This window comes from Genypterus blacodes, unplaced genomic scaffold (assembly GCF_046128005.1).
Source record: "Genypterus blacodes isolate CSIRO-AG114 ecotype Tasmania unplaced genomic scaffold, CSIRO-AGI_Gbla_v1 ptg000147l_1, whole genome shotgun sequence".
NCBI classification, from domain to species: Eukaryota; Metazoa; Chordata; class Actinopteri; order Ophidiiformes; family Ophidiidae; genus Genypterus; species Genypterus blacodes.
In genome coordinates, this window is record NW_027466949.1 from 730,233 (window position 1) to 750,000 (window position 19,768).

Here is a 19,768-nt window from a genome sequence, read left to right on the forward strand (position 1 = left end):
CACAGGGAAGGCAGGAGGGGAGATATTTGCCTTTTTTTGTTTCATTCCTTTCTCTTGTTTTTCCCTACTATCTCTATTCTGTCTTCCTGTTTGTGCGCTAGTTTGAGCCTAACCCCTGTATGCTCAACTGTCACACAAAATCAGCATTACATAAACGGGCGACATAAATAACCGTATGAAGTGCACAAAGAAAGGCAAGCAAGCACCTCTGCATGCCCTCTCTCGCGCCTAAAACGTCGAGAAACAACGGAAAACAAACCGTAAGCATACATCCAAAGCGCGCGGTTATTACGCTGTCACAATGAGAGGAACACGCTAAATTACAACTCGAGCGAGCCTTTGTTAAAGCGAACGTGCGGTCAGTCTAAACAGGGGACGCTGGCCTTGCCCCAACCCCCCACTTTCTCTAGGTTCACGTGTATTTTCAATTCTGCCTGTGTGTCTGCCCCTGACATGCCCACTCCACAGACAGTGAACCGTGTGGAAGTGTAACACTGTCATGTCAGCTCTGGTCAACTTTATGCTGATTATTGGTCTGGAGCTGCTGCACACTGCTATTACCGAGGCCCGGGAAGCCTGACTTTTGCATGCTCAGGGAGATGCATCTGAACCTCAACATGCATGAATAAATGAATAAATAAATACATTTTTCATCTATCAAAGAAAAAAGTGCATTTTCACAACAAAATCCAGCAGAGTTTGAGTCAAATGTGGCATTGGATTTATGTTTTGCTTTATATTATACATTTCCTTTAATGATATCAAAATGAGGAAAATACTCAAGGCTGATATAAAACATGAATATGCGAGGATATGGAGTAAATGCTGGTGTTTCATTGGGGTTGGGGCAAAACGCCCGGCTGCCTTCAACTGTCCCGACCTCACATTTTCTGACAAATTGGTTGTGAGGCTTTTACGACTGATGCACATATCGCAAGAATCATTTCTGCCAAGCTTCCTCTATGACCTGCCCGTGGGACATGACAAGCCCCTCCACGCATCGCTCTATCAAACCGGATCTTTCCAGGACAATGCAAATTATGACAAATTCCATCATCCTGCATTATGCGCTTTCCCGCTAATCTCCCTAATTCGAGAGAATCGGGGAGGGTCTCGCCGTTTCAGCTGAGGGGCATGTTGTCTGATTGAATGATGCTGAAACTGCAACACTCAACCCCCCCCGTTCTGTCCCCCATCACAGCTGTGACCACCTCGTTTCTGCTGTCTTTTCATATATTTCCTGTTTCCCCCCAAATCTGCTTCGTCTATGTGATCATAAAATAACTAAATTATAACTGAACACAACAGAATTATGTCAAAATGTCAAAAACAAAGTGACAGAGATAAAGTAAGTGATCAAAACTTCCACCCTTCGTCTGCTTGTAATGGACGCAACCTGCAGTTAATCCAGCGCTACTAATTAAAAAAGATTAATAGGCAATGAAAATCACAGAGAAAAGGAAGATGAGAAGGAAAAAGAGCATGTAGTACCATTTCCTCTCAACAGATGGCAGTATGGCTGCATAAAAAAAGCTGAGTGGAGTGTCACAGGCACAGTATGTACAGTGCAGAGTCTGCTCAGACCCTGGACAGGCTGACAATATGCTCTTATAGATAAGCCACAAAATCACCTAATGAAATGGAACGATATGGACAAAAGAGGATTTTAGACATTAATAAAAATGATTTCGGATTTTTATTAGCAAGATTTACAAGTGTTGCTGCTTTTTATCATTTCACGCAAAAAAAAAATCGAACAAAACTAAAAATGCGAAATAAATAATTTTCCATTTCAGAGCTATTTGATTATTTTCTGATTTAAAAAATATTATTTTACAGCAGAGGTGCCCAAGAAAAAAATAAACAACATTGTCACTGTTACAAAACAATTAAATACAATTTCCTCTAAATGCCATGAATCCACACAGAAATAATCCAACAAATATTAACATTTTTGTCAGTACATCAAATTCACCTCCATAAATTTGACATATAGGAATGGGATATACGTGTTCTCTATATTACACTGTATGAACTCCTACCCGGAACGTTTCAGCGTGATCGAATTATCTCGACTCAGAGGGTTTGACAAAGGCTTACATGATAAATCCATAATATCAATAATAAATATATATTAAAAGGGAACAGGACGAAGATGTCTGTGGAAAAAGGAACAGGCACCTTTATGTTCTCCATTTCCAGCATTTTTTACCTCAATATGAAACATTAAATATCCAGGTTAAGAGGTTACTACTACTACTACTACCAGGAACGATCCATGATGTCGTATAAAGTAAAGTACTGGAGTAGCAACTTCTCAGTCTTGATTACTGACAACCGCTTTAATGAACCCTGTTTTTGTTGGTAGCACATCAGTCAAGTTTCTTTTTTTTTTAACCATAACGCAATAACGGCCCTACGAACACAAAACAGCGCATTAATAAAAAAAATCCCAGACAAATTTGACGCAACGGTGTTACGCTCCAGCATTTGGAGGCAAAGCTGCGCCATCGTTATTCCTGTTGTCTTTATTTGCAATTCTGCACCACAATCCCAAGACTCCGCTGACGTTCCCGTGTCTGTTGTTGGGACATTTTGGGCAACAGTGAAATATTTTCCACATTTCCTTCCTAATGCTGTTCCCTATTAGTCTCTGTATGTCATAACACTGGTATGTGTGGGTTGCTGGCGATTCTGTATTGTGTAGTTCTGTCTGTATTTGCCACGCGTGTGTATATTTCACAAGGAGCATCTTTCAGACCCTCCCTGTTTGTGTGTGTGTGTGTATGTGTGTCTGTGTTGGCCCTGTCAGCTATGCCCTCTCGTCACTGCAGGGGGAAGAAACACACCCGGGCAGCTCTGAATATAGTGGCTAGTTACCATAGTAATGGGATGGTCATACGTCTCTCCTCTCTCCGACAGTGATGGGAGTGGACAGGACACGCCGCTCTGCTTTTTATCTATGCATTTGCTATTCAGTTATTTCATTCCACAAATAAAAAGCCGAGCCACTCCACCTCTCCTCTTTCCATATTCAAATTGAGGGGTGAAATGGGAAGTAAATAGTTGGATACGGGGTAATAATTCACACATGGGACTACAAATAATTGATGTGTTTTGACTGAGTGTTTGTGATTGCAATTGTGATAGTGCAAATGTCTTGGCAGATATCCGCGGCGGTGGGATCCATATGTGACGCCTTTCAGATGACTTCTTGACGTCTCTGAACCGTTCACCCCGAGACCCCCGCCACCCGCCCACCCACAAACACCCCCACCCCCCTCCGCCGCTCATCAGCAGTGACAAAGTGAGAAGCAAACACGAACACACACACACGCCCGCGCGCAGGGCACACGCAAAAATCACACAACACGCTTGTTCTCACAAATTAAAGCCTGCTATTTATCAAATAAAATCCCATTCACACCTCTTAACCGATTAGGTGCGTGTTGCGTTTCATTAAATGTTCCATAATACCATAAAAATAATTACACAGTACTCTGGGTGCTTCGTGTGTGTGTGTGTACCTGATACACCCTTGTACGAGTACACACACTTGCTCTGAGACAACACAGACCCCAGGTGGTTAAGGATCGCTGTGTTGCTACTTGTCGTACTGCGTGTGTGTGTGTGTAAATGAGACACTGTGGACAGTCATACACTTGGCTGTGCTGCATGTGCAACTTGATGCAAAGTATGGGGAAGGGGAAGGGGAAGACGAGGGGGGGGGGGGGGGGGGGACGAGGATGGGGGCCGGGGACGTTGGCTGTAGCAGTTCGTATCCCAGTTTCCTTTGGCTTGTTGACATGAACCAAGGCAGTCAGGCACCAATAATACATGAAGAGCTGTTCAAAGGCAATTAGGATCAGTTGTCAGGACCCTAGACCATTAATGAGGGGGGTGGGGGTGGAGTGGCTGGGGGTGGGGGTGGGAGTGGGGGGGGGCATGACTCCGGCGTACACGACCGCCCCGAGACGGCGATACACTCTGACAGATCCGGTCACTTCCGCTGTCCTCGCCTGGTACGAGGCGATACCGGCCCGTGTCCACGCGTGGCGCTGCGGCAAAAAATGAGGATGGGAATAATTACCCCTGCTGCTGTCTACCCCTTCCCAGAAAAAAAAAGACCCCCGTACTTTCGACCTTTCACATACACGTGTACACAATTGTAATCGCCCCTCCCCCTCCCCCTCTCCCTCCCTCGCCCAGTGGCCCCGACACTGTCCCGGGCCGGAGCTCTGACCATGTGTCAACGCAAATATACGTCTTGCCATGCGAGGGTGATTAAGAGGAGCAGAGGACTGTGTGTGTGTGTGTGTGTATGTGAGGGGGGGATGTCCTGCTCCCATTTTAGCACACGACACCCCACCGCGATGAAGAGTATGCGAGCGCCGCGGAAGCGTGTCGGCAGACGTTTGTCATCGAGTGATCCCTTTCGGTATGCTTTGTGATGATAGAGATTACGTGTGTTCGACTCGAGTGTGTGTGTGTACGTTTGCGTGTCACTAAATCTGGTTTGAATGTTGTGTACCCGTCCTGTCACTCTTCCTGTGGTTAACACTGACTGAGTCATTTTAATGGCTGAACCAGTTCATCTTGTCACACAGCCAGAGTCCAGTAACAAAGAGTACACAGGTATGCGAGTGTGTGTGTGTGTGTGTGTCTTTGAGAGGAGCTGGCCTCAGGGCATACAGCTGACATGCCATTGTGGTAAGGCCTTAGTGGGTTTGATCACAGAGTCTCGTTTGTGGCCAGTTCAAGTGACGGCAGTTGACCCGGAGTGAGTCAAGCCTACAGACAGACTCAGGTGATGTGTGGAGACAGGACGTGAATCGGGGAGGCGGGGGCTCTGCGGTGAAGCCTGACTGTCAGTCAAAGCCTCCCTCTCACTCGCTCTCTCTCTCTCTCTCTCTGAATGTCTCCAAACAAAAGATTCCAACTCATTGCCTTGCTCATGGCGGCGTTCAGGAAAGGCTCAACGACCGGCTCAGGTTCACTGGCGTCTTCCGTGAAAAATAATAAAAACACAAAAACACAAATCCGTCTGAGCGTCCTCGGCAGCGGCTCGGCTTGAGCTCCTCCGATTTGCCTTCAATCTCCCAATGTTCAAACCGCCGAGCCTTCAAGACCTCATTTTTCATCGACTCAATTACTCGACAACTGTTCCCCCCCGGCCCCACCCCTTCCTCCCTGCCTCATCTCCCCCCTCCCCCTCCCTCCTCCTCGGCTGGAAGTGATCATTTGTTCTTTTATTAAACTTGATAACATCCCCTGCATTGTCTGAGCGTGCACGCCGGAGAGCCGCCCCTACTGTTCTTGCCTCCAGCGTTTCGTATTATTGGTGCATTATTTCACGCATGCCCTCCTCTTTTATCAAGCGCCTTTGAAGTAATGTTAATAGACTAGAAAATTGAGACATTTATGAAGTATGGGCCGTGTTTATGAAAAAATCCATAAAGTATGACAGGGGGAGAGGTGAGATAAAAGCAAGGTTTTAATAGATTATGGCAAACAGGGGAGAGGCGTCAGACGCTGACAGGCACCTCCTCGGAGATCCCTCATATTTTATGGGATTAATTTTGTTGTATTAGAAATGAAGTTAAACGTCCTAATTAATCTGTTCATGCTGCATGAATGCCTCCCCGAACGCAGATGCACTGACTTTTGGGCTAATTACTCTTCTGTGGTAATTGAGGTGGATGTAAGTCTGAGATGTAGGGGCTGAGAGACACAGAGAGAGGGAGAGAGAGAGGGAAAGAGAGAGAGAGAGAGGGAAAGAGAGAGAAAGTTTTTTTTGGGAGGTGGGGTGATGGAGGGGGGAGGGGCTGTCCTGATTGTGCTTGCTTGCGCTTTCCGCAGTGTTGAAACATTCTGGGCGAGAATAACAAACCATAAAACAAAAGCTCTTTGCTTAATTTCTTGCAATTCATCACAGGGAATTTTTTTTTTGCTTTCTCATCCGCCACATTAACTCATATTTAGCTGTGAGCGGCTTGATTAGTCACCGTATAGAGGCCACGCTGGCAGCTCTCCTCATCTTCACACGCTCGCCCGCTTGATTTCTGATTCCGTAAAGTGATATTTGATATATGTGTGTTATTTTTTAAAGTGCAGATGTGGAAGAACCTGAAGTTTTAAACAGGCGGAGGAATCCCGTGCACGTATTTCTGACTCCGACCTCTCGCTGGCCCCCTTCATGGGTGGCCCAACCTCACCACAACCCCGCTTGACCTTTGAACGCTTCATCAAGGGGGCCAGACAAAGCTCAGCTCTGTGTTTTGAAGACATTTAGGCTCCTGTACGAACATTATTCAAATTCTGGCGTGCACCTCGGTCCACTCCGGCCTTTTTGACACTAATTGGCACCGTCAGATCCACTTTCCTCCCGATGCCTCGCCGTTCCCCGGCTTTGACAATTCTCAAAAATCCAATGCAAATCCTATCGCCGGGGCTCGCGCGAGACAAGTCCTCCACAATATTGACTGTCACTCACAATTAAGGGAACGAGGCAAAGGGGGTTAGCGTTCGCCGGCAACCTGAGGCTAGAGCACTCGGCTCCCCAAACACATCCCGCAGAATCTGATCAGTGAGTATAATTTCCCAGCAAATATCCCAGGGGTGAGCCACTTACCTTAACAGGAAAGAGGAGATGTTTAACAACCATTCAACTGATAGTCTCTCTATTCAGACACGGTTTAGCTATTGTGTTTGCCGCTGTAAATGTGGCTCCAAAGGGAACGTGGGGGAACAGGCAGCATTAATTCAAATAGACATGGTGGGCGGGGGAAACTTGCAATTTGGGACTCCTGTTGTTAACTATGACTTTGGTAAATGATAGGTCAATTTCTCCTATCTGGCAACATACAAGCCTAATTGTCTGTTATGAGTACAAATGGATTTCTGTATAAAAAGCAGACCACCACTGGCTAAAAACAGACCACTGCTCTTCTGTCCTACTATTATGTTAATGCAGCAGAGTGGATTAAAAGCTTTTTTTTTTTCTTAAGCAACAACTGAAACACGCACAAAAAAAACCCTTAGCAATAGTTTTTATTTCTCTTAAGAGCACGCCATTACTGGGCTTTTGTCGTAATGAGAGAATTAGTTTTGATATTTTTTTGCAGCAAAATCTCTGGCGGTCTGAGTGCAGCGTAATGCAACTGTGTCACTTTTTTCCAACATCTTAATTTAATTCTGTAAATCGAGTCAAAGTTTGCATCAAATTGCTAATAAATATCAATATACAGGCTGGGTATTACAATGAATATAGCGTCCACACACACACATCCAACAGGTACACAATCACAGTTCTGCGCCTCTGTACACTAACACGCAAACATCAGAGCCTCCCAGCTTTGACATCATAAAGGTTAACTAATTCTTTAAATCAAGTCTGATCTGAATCTGTCAGCTTGCCGTGGGCCGACTTGACAGCTTGCCATTCCCGAAGAAGCGCCAAGCAAAGCCAAGCCAGGCAGACAGAGAAACGGACGGGTGGCGCTTGAAGATCCAGCATCCATCACGCCTCAAACCCTAATGCGGCTCCTTCTGTACCCTCCAAGGCCGCCCCCCCGCCCCTCACCGCAAAGTCTCGTGGGCCCTGAGCGCCATACGCTGTCGTTGGCCGCACGCCGTCTCTCAAACCGCTGGACACTTGCCACCGGAATATACTGATCCCATTAGAGCCGGACATTGAGCAACGATCTGACGACAGCGTCCTTTTAATTCCGTCCAATGTGGCCTATTGTGCATTTTTGCCTTAATCACAGCACATATGAAAGTGGGAGCACATTGTGCACATGCTTAATGGAAACCACTGCTATTTGCTATTTATTAAGGCGTTAGGCAATGCTCATTTAGAGGCTCTTTACAGAAATACTCGTGCTGAACCAAACTGATAACATTCTCCTGGAAATAATTAAGCTCACAAATTCAATTTATTTAATCATTTGTGCGCTTCATGCCACCCCACTCCCCCATCGCCCTTCCTCACCTCCCCTCCAGTCCGACCCGTTTGTGCTGTTGGACCCGACTTTTAATTACTACGTCTTTGCGGCGCACAGGATACACTGTACGCCAGGCTCCGGGTTATTTAGTCACGGGCGGCGGCTTTTGCGTCTCTCCGTTGTCGCCGGAGTCCTGTCGCCATGGTGTCACGCGGCAACAGTCACCAAGGAAGATTGTCATTAAGATGGAGTCACTGGTGACGGTGGCGCTGGGGATGGAGGGAGAAGGGAGGGGGGAGGAGGGGGTGAGGGTGGTGGCGCTACATGCTTTCTCACAGCGAGGGGGTAATTGTATCAATATGTAAAAATCTCTGCCTGTACTGAGGAGTTGTTAATACATTTTGGATCAAATTAAGCCATTCTAGCGTGGAGCCGGAGCAGACACACATCCACACACACACGCACACACACACACGGGGGTGAGCATCGACAGCGCTGTACACAGCTCTGAGCGAGTAAACTCCTCTCGCTGTTTGGGCGAAATTGCTTTGGATATGAATGATCATTAGGAGAATGAGAGACTACAGTGTGTTCCAGAGGCAACACTACATGTCGACGGCTTATTTCAATTTCATGTCTCAATGAAACCCCATCGAGGAAATCAAACACTGCCAACAGAGCAAACCTGACTCGGAAGGTAACGTCGCCGGAATCCAAACTGAACAGGATCCTCGGAGCTTCGGTGACACGTTGGTGAGATATGCCATCAAAACTCTAAATGAATGGCTAATCCACACATGTTCTCACTCACGGAAGGATTTGGCTGGAGGATCAAGGCCAGTGTGGAGGAGATGGACACTATCCTTGTTGACAGTACCTTGACAAGTGTAATCCCATGTAATACACACTGGGTAAACAAAACACCCAGCCAACCGTGTAACCGCGGCCCACACTTCCTCTACTCTCCCTTTGAATTCCACATTCCTTCTGACTTTGAAACAATATGAAAGCAGCTTGATGATTGGTAGCTTTATAAACAAGCGCAAACATGGATACGTACGGCCCCAGCGGTGTAACGGGGACACATATTTGCACGTATCACACAAATCAACAATCGCGGGACATCTACACACAAACAAAGCAAAGAGTGGGAACACACAAAGTGCTGCACGTTATCTGACGAACCTCAATGTGAGTCGAGGCACGACAACAAGACGATCATCACCGGCGGCACTCCTGAATCATTAAATGAATCCTTGGTATTCTGCCACCAACCTATCACTTGCCTTCATAAAATGAGGCTTTTAATTGCCTCACTAACAATGAGGCGCGACGAGCGAAGGCCTCTCGTTTTTTGGCGAGCGTTTCCGCGGGAGACGGCCGTTGTTTCAGTAGCCAAATCAGTGATGGGAGGAAGATGCTTAAAAAACAAGACAGAAAATGATTGCTTGAAAAAGGCAAATCTGTCTTGGAGGGCTGTGTTGTTGGCAGATAATGTGGTATAACTGAGGGAAATTGTAAATAACAGGGTGTCCAGTGAGGGATACTATTTGGCAAGAGAGATTACAGTAGATTCATCAGAGCAAATGCTTCCCTTTGTGTCTGTCTGTGGGGTCCTTACCCGGAGGGCCTGGCTGTAGGGCCCGATGTTGGCGGGGGCCCAGTGGGAGAGGCTCTGGACGTGCAGGGCCTCTCTCTGGTGGAAGATGCCCTCCTCCGGCGGCTCGGCCCAGGCGTGGAGCAGACAGTCCATGAGCAGCAGCTGACCGGCAGGTAGCGGCGCCTGGACACACACCCTAGGTAGGTAAACACAGTCCAGTCATGTTTAATTACAACCAGCTGATGATGATGCTCCATTTCCCCATGGAGACTGAGGTGTTGTGTTTAGTCCCCTGGGAAGATGGAGGTTACCGTGGGCTTCATGTTCATATCCCCATGGAGGTTGCTAATCATGACCTTGACCCTGACCTCAGCAGTTCAGTCATTTGCTTATTCCATGTTTACAATACTCGAATTCCATATGACAATTCCTTAAAAATGCTTTTAAAAATGCGATAAAATGAACCAAGAGACCAACCAATAAGAGAATGTGTGTGTGTGTATGTTTGTGTGTGCGTGTGTACCTGGCTGGAGGGTTCACACCAAAGTGTTTCTTGTAGACTGTGTTGAGCGGACCGAAGTCTTCCATGCTCCTCACGTAAAGGTGAACCAGGACAATCTGCTTCATATTCCAACCTCTGCTGTCCAACTCACCTGGAAACAGGAAACATCACAAGTTATACTATGCAAACTTTGTGAGCACCGTCCTGCACACCATCATACATCACTATGGAAGCCTTGTTGTTGTGCGCGGTCTCCCTGGAAAAGGCCTGGCGGTGTTGTGCGAGAAGCGAAAAATCAACTTGGACATTTTTAAAGAGGTAGAATGGAAGGTTTGTGTCTGAAATGAGCAGCACCGGATTGGCTTCGATAACAGAGTATGCGTGTGTGTGTGTGTGTCTGTGTGAGTCAAAATCTGCACACAAACTTGTTCCAACATGCCTAAACACTCGTTCTTACAACAGGTCAGCAATGTCACGCATCTGTGCACTTTAGATTCATTTCAACTCAGGTTTTCAGAACCCTTTATAGCCTTTCAAGCCTCAGTATGCTGACATTTAAAGCCATTTGAACCGGCTCTTACAACACACAACAGACACAGAGTCAAAAGGTGATGTCACTATTATATTAGGGGTTTTTCTGACTCTCAAACCAAACAACAAAGCTGTACTGAAACCCATTGAAACTGCTTTTAAGTGGTAATGGTGTTTGTTTCCTTCCTGCGGTGCGGTCCGACGCCGCATTCATGCACATGAACGCGTCGCGGCTCGGATGCAAACGCAGGCACGCGGGCTCAAAGCGAAGCCACTCTTCTCCCTACAATCATTTGAAAGAGCTTCAAGTTTGTTTTTCCTTCGCCAAACACAGGCGTCTCAGACTACTTCGCCCTCATACAAAGAGGTTGTTCATTAAATATTAACTTGTTTAATATTGTCTCGGCGCTGTGAAGGCTGCGCAGCCGAGCGCCACGATAAACATTAAATATGCTTTTCATCTTTTTTTGCTCCTCTTTCTCCATCAAAAAAAAAAAAAGAAAAAAAGAGAAGAGAAGAGAGAGCAAAGACTGTGAGACGCCGTAAAAGGAGGCAGTTTAAAACTTCTGCAGGGCAAAGAATGATAACCCACTGTGTACATGCGCCTATTTAGAAGACAGACTCGGGTCGGCGGAAAGTTAGAGCGCCCGTCCTTGTATGGTGGCGCTGACACATGAGTGGGGTGGGGAGGGCTTTGTATGCAGACTCCACCAGCATTTATTCTGGTATAAAGATGGGATTTCTCAAGCGTCGGCCGCTCCTCCTCAAATGTGTTTAGCAGCCAGGAGAAAGACAGACAGACACCCGAGGGACAGAGAAGTTTTCTCCAATCTTTTTCTAGCCATTGGATTTTGTTTGGGGAGAGGTGGGAGGGTAGGGGGGTGGGGGGGCTAAAGTGTTGGAGCATCAGCACGGTAAAGCCCTCGAGTGTGTGTTTACCGAGCCGGTTTAAATCAGCCCCTGGACAAAAAGAATCCTGTACCCCCCCCCCCCCCCCCCCTTCATCATATCAAAGATCTAATTTTTATCTGATCAGGAAAAAAACATGGATTGTTCAGGGGTTATCTTTCTTATGTATGTGTGTGTGTGTGTGTGTGTGTGTTGCTCCATGGGATTTCAGAACGGCGAGAGGAGGAATTTTCCAGTAGAGCCGATTGTTTTTCTTCAAAAGCACAGAGATATTTAGAAGCATTTGTACAGCTCAGATACACCATGTTCCTCCGAGTCTTTAATCTCTGTTGCTCTCTCTCTCTCTCTCTCACTTTTCAGCTGCGTGAAAGCCGCCGACGTCTGGCTCTGAATTCCGGGCTCTTTGCTCGGAAGGCCGCTGATGCCGGCGATCCACTGATAGCCTCTGGAGCTCCTGGGCGAGCAGGACAGAGGGAGTTCTGCGGGATCAGATAGGAGAGGAAGAGGCAAGCGGGTTAAGAGCTGCAGCATGCATGACTATTCTCATGTTCTTGGAGCACTGATGTCTACGTTTACCACATACAAAATAAGTGTGCGTCATCTTGTTATGCGTTGAAAAACAGGGCACATGTGAGAGGTAATTCATGCATATGTAAGAGGTTTGCATCAAAGGGAAGATGAATTCCAAGACGCTCACAAACACATTGCGTAAATGACAAGTCTTGTCAAACGATCACTCACGGACGGCAGCATCGTGACACAGATTCACGTCTGACGCACCAGCTACACGCACGCCGGGCACAGCAGTGCGCGCACACACACACACACATCTCACTGTCTCACTATAAACGCGTCTCACCATGGCCCCGCTGACAACTAAGGTCACTATTTGATGTAAATTCTCGCCAGTTGTCTTCGGCTTGATCAGCATATTCCACCTCCTCAGTCATCTTGTCAATGGCGTTCTGGCAAGGACAACTACCACGGGGCAAAGCTCCCGCCACCGCATCCTGCAACAAAACACCACAGAATACATCAGGCCAAACGCCCACCAAAGAGCACGGGGGCCTTTTGCAAAGACTGACAAAATGCTGTATAATTAACCAAGCTTTTCAATGTATGTGTGTGTGTGTGTGTCTGTCTTTCATGACAACGGCCCAAGAATACACATGCAACTTCCAAGGTGAATGAATATGAAACATGCTTACATATTCCCAGCGCTTTCTGATACTGTAGATTCAATCACGCCGGCTGTCAGTCAAAACTCACAGCTGGATGCGTGAAACGTGTTTTGGATTTCGCCGACACATGTGTTTGTGTGTGTGTGTGTGTGTTTATCATCTGTTTATTTACACTCTTTGCTTCTTTACTTTAAACGACAAATCATCACCGTTCTCTCAGGGTTACACATTATCTGCCAAAATCCTGTTGGGGGCGTCGAGCATTAAAATACATATTTCATATATTTCCTCAACATCCGCCCTCCTCTGCCCCTCCCCCCTCTCACCCCACCCCGCCCAATACTCATTCACTCCCCCCCCCCACACCCCCCTTCACTTCACTCCCTCCTCATCTGCTGTCAACTGCATTACGCCATATGATAATCAAATTAATTATACTTCAGCCCCTCTCTCCTGGCCAGCATGAAAAAATAGCTTGACTAGCATTAACGGAGGGCAAATGATGGTGGTCCGTCCCCACCCCCTGAGTCCGGCGCGGCCTCCTCTAGTGCTGGTGTCACCGCCGATCCGTCACCCTGACGAGAAGAGCTTCGGAAAGGCAGCGCCAGGGCAGGTTCTCCCCTGGTTCCCTCCCTCTCTCCCTCTCCCCCCACACTCCCCTCCCCTGCCAGGCCCCAGATCTCCCCGATCTTCCCCCAGCAACCTTGGAGCGGGGGGGAGCTGCCTGTGTGTGCGTGTGTGTGTGTGTTTGTTTGTGTGAAGGGCGGGGAGGAGGGGAGGGGGGAGAGAAAAAATATAGAGCTGTAGGGTGTGAGGCTGGAGGGTCACTGAGGTTATGGGATGGGGGTATGTTGTCTGTCCGTAACACTCCCAACCCCCGCACTCAACATGCAAATACACACACACACACATATACACACACACGCACGCACATGGCTACAAATAAGAACTCTGTCTCCTACAAACAAAAATGTACACATAACTGAGTAACACAGAAACACATGTACAATTCACATCATTTACCGCAGACAGCTGCAGCTACAGGCTAGGCACCATCCCTCTGTGTGCGTGTCTGTGTGTGTGTGTGTGTGTGCGGGCACTCTCGACATGCCTGCGACCGCAAACTGCGACTGCACTGCACGCAGCGTCTCCCTCATGCCAGAGACCCTCCATCAACTGCTAGGTGCCCTTATTAATGCGGACAATTTGAACCAGAGTCATTTAAGTGCACATAATGAGGCCGGTGTCTCCAATACCGCCGCTCTCCGGCAGTAAATTCGGGATTCTAAAGTTGTCTGTCCTTTTGCGTGGAAAGTAGAATGTTGCCAAGTGTCATCCTTCTTCCAGTCTGTGAGGCCCCATTCAGCTCCGTCTAATACACCAAAACCACCCCCCTACACACACACACACACACACACACACACACACACACACACACACACACACACACACACACACACACACACCACAGCCCACCCTGCCTCTGCGCCTCTTAACCAGCTACCTGAATGCAAAGCTTAATGCGCAAAGCTTAATGTGAGCGGACATGTTTATTAAGCCGGGCCTAGTTTCAGGGCGGCAGTGAATATTGCAGACGTCAAAGTAGGCCATGTGGGGCTGGAGGAGAGAGGGGGGGAGAGAGAGAGAGAGAGAGAGAGAGAGAGAGAGAGAGAGAGAGAGAGAGAGAGAGAGAGAGGAAGTGATGAAGAGACAGACTGGGAGCAAAGAGTGTGTGAGAGCAGAGGCCCTCCACAGGCTGATCTCCCCCCTCTGCCCTGCAGTGCTGCTTTCCGTCCTCTCCATAAAGTTATCACACACCAAAAGGCAAGAGTTCGGTCCTAATATTTGCTTCGTCCTCAGAGCAGTTTGAGCGCAATCCACCCCACCCCCCCCCCCCCCACACACACACACACACACACCCCGAAGCAACTCAAACCGTTGTCGAAAAATCACTGATTCAAACATGGAGCAGCACTGGATGGGGTTTGTTTTTGTGAACGCAAGCATGAAAGTGACACAGGAAGATGATCTTCACTCACGCCGTCTTTGTTCTCCGTGTGCATCTCGGTGAAGTGCAGGTAGCCAACTGGAGCGAAGGCATCTGCTGAGTGGATCACTGTCTCCATTGCGTCGCTGCACACACACACACACACACACACACGCACACACACACACACACACACACACACACACAGGAAACTTGTTGGCAAAAACCACCAATACTTTTTTAAAGTGACTAAGTCATGCATAACGATAAGTCTTATATAACTTAATCCATTTGCCAGCTGACAATGTGGTCCTGTTAGACTGTTTATTGTGCAATTTCAATCGGCTTGTCGGCTTGCGCTGCTTCACTCACATCACTATCTTCTTTTTGAAGAGAGGGCAGTCGAGGGTGAAGGTTTCATATTCGCCTCCTTCCCCACAAATATGGACCCCATACTTGCGGGAGAGCTAATCACCAAAACACACAACATGTTATTGAAACAATTACAACCCTGTGTGTTTATGTAGACACCCAATTTACTTGTTATCACTCATATTGTCAATTACATTCTATAAAACTTCACACTGGAGTAGAATCAGTAAACTTTCATGAACATGGGTTTGTGTATCTACGAGGCTGATGAATATGTCACCAGAAATTAAGGTAATGATTTACAAATATACTGTAGTTAACGTATTTTTCTAACTGTGAGGGGATGATGTGCACAAATAAATACAAGCAAGTACTGCTGTCAAAGTGTATCTTCCAGTGTGTGACCTGTTTCAGATGGGCCTCCATGTCCGCCAGGGGTTTTCCTAAGTGCTTCTCTGGATCCAGGCCTGGTACCCACATGGGAGACGACACAAAGACGCGCGGACGGACACACACGCAGCCAAAAAACGCCAACACACAGTGACGGGAAATGCACACACGGACAGAATTGCACACAGACGCACAAGTACAGAGAGAGAGAGGGAGAGGGAGAGGGAGAGAGAGAGGTCTGATCAGTGGAACAGATCAGTGATTGAAGATGACAGGCGGGGAGGTTTATGGGCAGCCGCACAAACACAAGCGTAAACCGGCACCCTGGATCTATTTGTTTGACTTTGCGAGTAGTGTACACAGATCTCTCCGGGTAAGGGCAACAGTTTTCAATCGCTGGCCAAAGACCGGCCCCCCCACGTCCCTGAGCCGCCAACCGCCCCCCCCACCCTCCTCATCCAGTTCCCTTTGAGTACATAAACTCTGGAAAGAGATCTTGTTTATTTGGCTTTTCCCTCTCCCTCCACAGAAATGGCGCGTGGAAGTGACTCACGGGCATGGGAGAGAGGAGGAGGAGGAGGAGGAGGAGAGGTTTGTGTACGTATACCCACTGGTGCCACACTCAACCCAAACAGAAAAGAAAAGCCCAAAAAGTATACCTCGAGGACAAGAGGAGGAATAGAAGGATGTCCTGATGAGGCCATACTTCACCTACAGATCTGCACTTTCACGAGCCCCATTTAGGGATTAGGAACATATGGGCGATAACAAAAGGGAGTATAAACTGTGCTCTACACTTAGCTCGTCGAGTAGGTTTTAATCCCGGCGTGACACTAAATCCTGACTTCCTGACGCCTAGTTCTCATGGCACCTTGCCCAACGAAGAGGAAGACCTGGAAGAATGAAACGTGCACAATTCGAGGGAATCTCATCTCAACATTTCCAATTTCCTCTTTCTCCGACAAGCTATTAATTGATGGACATATGAATTAACAAGCAACCGATGACCTCTACAGAGTGACGCCAAATTGTAACACAAACGTCACTACAAGACAAAGGTATCAAATCGTGCCCAACAATTCCTCGGAAAAAAATCCAATAAAGCTCCTCTATTCCGAGCCCTCATGCTGTCCCGCTCATCTGCACGCTCATGTGTTTAATTAGAGGTACAAAGTTAATCGTAATGTGAGAATCCCTCTTCTCTCGTGGCCTGACAACCTCAAAGGTTAATGTGTCATCCGTGCCCTCCCCCCCCCTCCACATTCCCTCCTTTGGGGAGAAGGAGGGGGAGCGAGGAGGAGGAAGAGAAGAAGAAGAAGCGAAAGAAGGACATCACGTCCCATCCTGGGTTCATCTTAATCCCAGCTGTGTCTCTCCTCCGGGGCCACGCTGGTCCAGCACCAGCAGGGGGGGGAGAAGAAGGAGGGAGGCGGTGGAGGGAGTGAGAGAAGGAGCAGGCCCCTTCTTCTTCTCTTCCCAGGGGATCTATGGTCTTAATTAGTGTGAGAATATCTAATCTCAACATCCTCTCATCTTAACCCTGCCACAAAGGTAATAAGGAGGCAGGAGAAAAAAAAGCATTAAAATTCAATCCCATTTAAATATCCTCTTTAATTAGTCATGCCTTTTAACAAATTTTAATAATTGGCTTCAAATTGCTGAGGGGACGCCTCTTTTCTCCCTTTTAATATGTTCATTAACGTCCCTCCTCCTAAATAATACATGATACATGATTTGATATTTACGGGGACGGAGAGGGAGGACAGACATCCGGGAGACGGGGGGATGAGTGATAAAATGATAACAGAGGCGGCATTAACGCGACGGCATTCCTCCCAAGACCACTTAACACTTGTATGAGTGTTCCTTAATCGGCGTTCCTGGCTGACTTAAGGTTACCGAAACAGTTTAGAGACGAGGAATCGGGGCGGGAATGAGCTCGGGAAGCGGGCGGCGATGGATGCTCGGAGACGTCTTTGTGAGTGGCCACCAGTGTGTGGAGCCTTCAGCCATGGTAACGCCGCTCATTTACATGATCTTCACATCTCTGTCTCCTCTAAACCTGTTTTACAACTTGACCTAAACCCAATTACCTAACCTCATTATGCCACATTAAACCCAAATAAGCCCGGTAGAAGCCGCCATTAGTCTGCCGCCAGAGACAGCCGGGCCGCACTTTAGGAGGGAGGAGAGGAGCTTCCCTGAGAGAGACGGAGAGGAATGGCGCTCCTTTAAAAGGGCTTTTTACCTGGTATTATCCTATAAAAGTCCAATTAAATTCAGTGAACTTTAAAAACCGAGGAGTCCGGTAATGAGGGGGAGCATTTTTTAAAAAGTGCCGCCGACATAAAGGGAGCAGGAATATTTAAAAAAAAAAAAAAAAAGTTTACCTGGGATCCGAGAGGCATTTAAACAATCACGCAAGTTTCCGGGTTCAGGGACAAGAAAACGGTGAAAAACGAGGAAGAAACATGCAATAATATACAAAAACATAATACAGATATCTAGAAGCCACATTGAATCCACATTAGTTGTTTCTAGGCGTATTTGTCCACCAAATCCAGGACAAACTCCATCTATTATTGGGTACATATTGACTATGTTGTTGGTGGTTTTGACGTGTGTGTACGACATTTAAGGGAACGGCCCGTCTCACGATGGATGTAAATCCTTTTGACAAATTCCTGGCCTTGCACCAAGATGTAATGGCTTCTATGCCTCATCCTTCAATCAGGATTTGCAGAAATTGCTCATAGCTTTTTAAGTAATCCCACAAAACAAACTAAGCAAACCCAATGGACGGAACAGGATGAGAACGCGACATCGCATAAAAATCACAAAACCCTTTATCGTGTTTCAAACGTGCTGCTGAAACGCCGTCATCAGATAAAGACGCTCACTTCCTCTGAGCTCCGCAGAATATGCTGCTCTTACATGTAAAAGTCGATGGCAATTATTTCTAGAGCGCACACACACACACACACGCTCACTCACACACTTGTACTAATTCTTTTTAATGATCACGACAGGCCTCTGCCCACCCTGTAGAGGCTGATTCATGTAAGCCCACCGCAGTCGAGTTACCTGGTTAATTGAAACCGCGTGTGATTTTGCTTACTGAGCCTTAATGCTAAATTAAAAGAGAGAGGCGGGGTGTGTGTGTGCGTGCGTGCGTGTGTATGGGAGATTCTAGATAATGTGCTGAGCTGAGCGGAGTATCACAGAGGTGCGCTGGGTTTGTCTTAAAGATCTGGCGAGCGCGCTGACAGCTCCCCTTTAATCCCGCTCCGCCTTCAGAGAGAAAAGGCCGAGCAAATCGGATTCATGATGTGTGGAATTTTAGCTTCTTTTTTCTTTTAAACGGATGAAATAAGCGCCGCTTCCTCGAGTAGGTGCGCCGCCATCAGTCTTTGAACGACACTCTCAAAGACCCACCGACGCCAAAACAATAGCTGCTATCGCCTCATCGAGAGAGAGGGAGAGAGAGAGAGAGGGGGAGAGAGAGAGAGAGAGAGAGGAGGGAAGGGAGGCCGCAGTGTACAAAAGGACGATAAGATTGAGGTTGTACGCGAAATTTGTCAGGCCTCTTATCTGAAATTCACTGTCGTCGAACAGAATAAAAGGGAGGCATGAATTGTGTCGGCGATGAAATCTTTCCGGTCCGACAAATCAAAAAGAAGCAGAAACTATGAGTAGCGACAACAGGAATAAACGGGCAGAATTCATTCGATTAAACTACTTTATTTCCTCCCTGCGGATCAAGATAGTAAGATCCCCACGGTTAGTTTGAAAAGTGGAGGCCAGCGTATTAATAGAACACACACTTGCATTCGGCGCTGTATTAATTAAGAGAAGGAAAGACTCTTCTGTAATGCCTTTGAACATCCGTTGTATTTTAAGTGAATATTAAACGGGGTGATCAGGGAGAGCAACTTGTGACGCACATCGTCTTCCATAACATCGCGGGTGTGAAGGGTAAAAAGGAAAAGATGGCGCGGTGATAAAAGGTTTTTTTCTCCCGACCTCGGCTTCACACGTGCCAATTATCTCCGGAGCCGAGGACCAATTAAGCGGCGAACCTGTGCCCTCACACACACATGCACTAATCAATCAATTAACTAATTACGTGAATATTTAACACGGGGCCGCTCGGAATTGCCAATTAGTGCGGAAGATATTGTGTAAAAGAGGGACGATTTCCCAACAAATACACATTTACCCTCAGTGGGAATGCTTTTTCTCTAATTAGAAGCATTTTACACATTAATATTAGACTTAGAAAGTTCACTTAATGCAATTTTGGCATCTTCACAGACTAAAATCCTCTCTCTCTCTCTCCTTCTCTTTTGT

The 19,768-nt window shown here is 47.1% G+C and overlaps 1 protein-coding gene across 1 annotated transcript in view; it reads right to left on the reverse strand.

The window, feature by feature from the left end:
* dph6 (diphthamine biosynthesis 6) overlaps positions 1-19,768 on the reverse strand; it is a 50,732-nt gene that overhangs the window by 13,522 nt on the left and 17,442 nt on the right. Inside the window, exons 6-12 of the mRNA XM_076165635.1 lie at positions 15,434-15,495; positions 15,029-15,123; positions 14,709-14,802; positions 12,348-12,498; positions 11,842-11,967; positions 10,070-10,199; positions 9,568-9,742 (exon numbers count right to left, since the gene is read on the reverse strand). Of these exons, the coding sequence (XP_076021750.1) occupies positions 9,568-9,742; positions 10,070-10,199; positions 11,842-11,967; positions 12,348-12,498; positions 14,709-14,802; positions 15,029-15,123; positions 15,434-15,495 (833 nt within the window). The remainder of the gene's footprint in view (positions 1-9,567; positions 9,743-10,069; positions 10,200-11,841; positions 11,968-12,347; positions 12,499-14,708; positions 14,803-15,028; positions 15,124-15,433; positions 15,496-19,768) is intronic.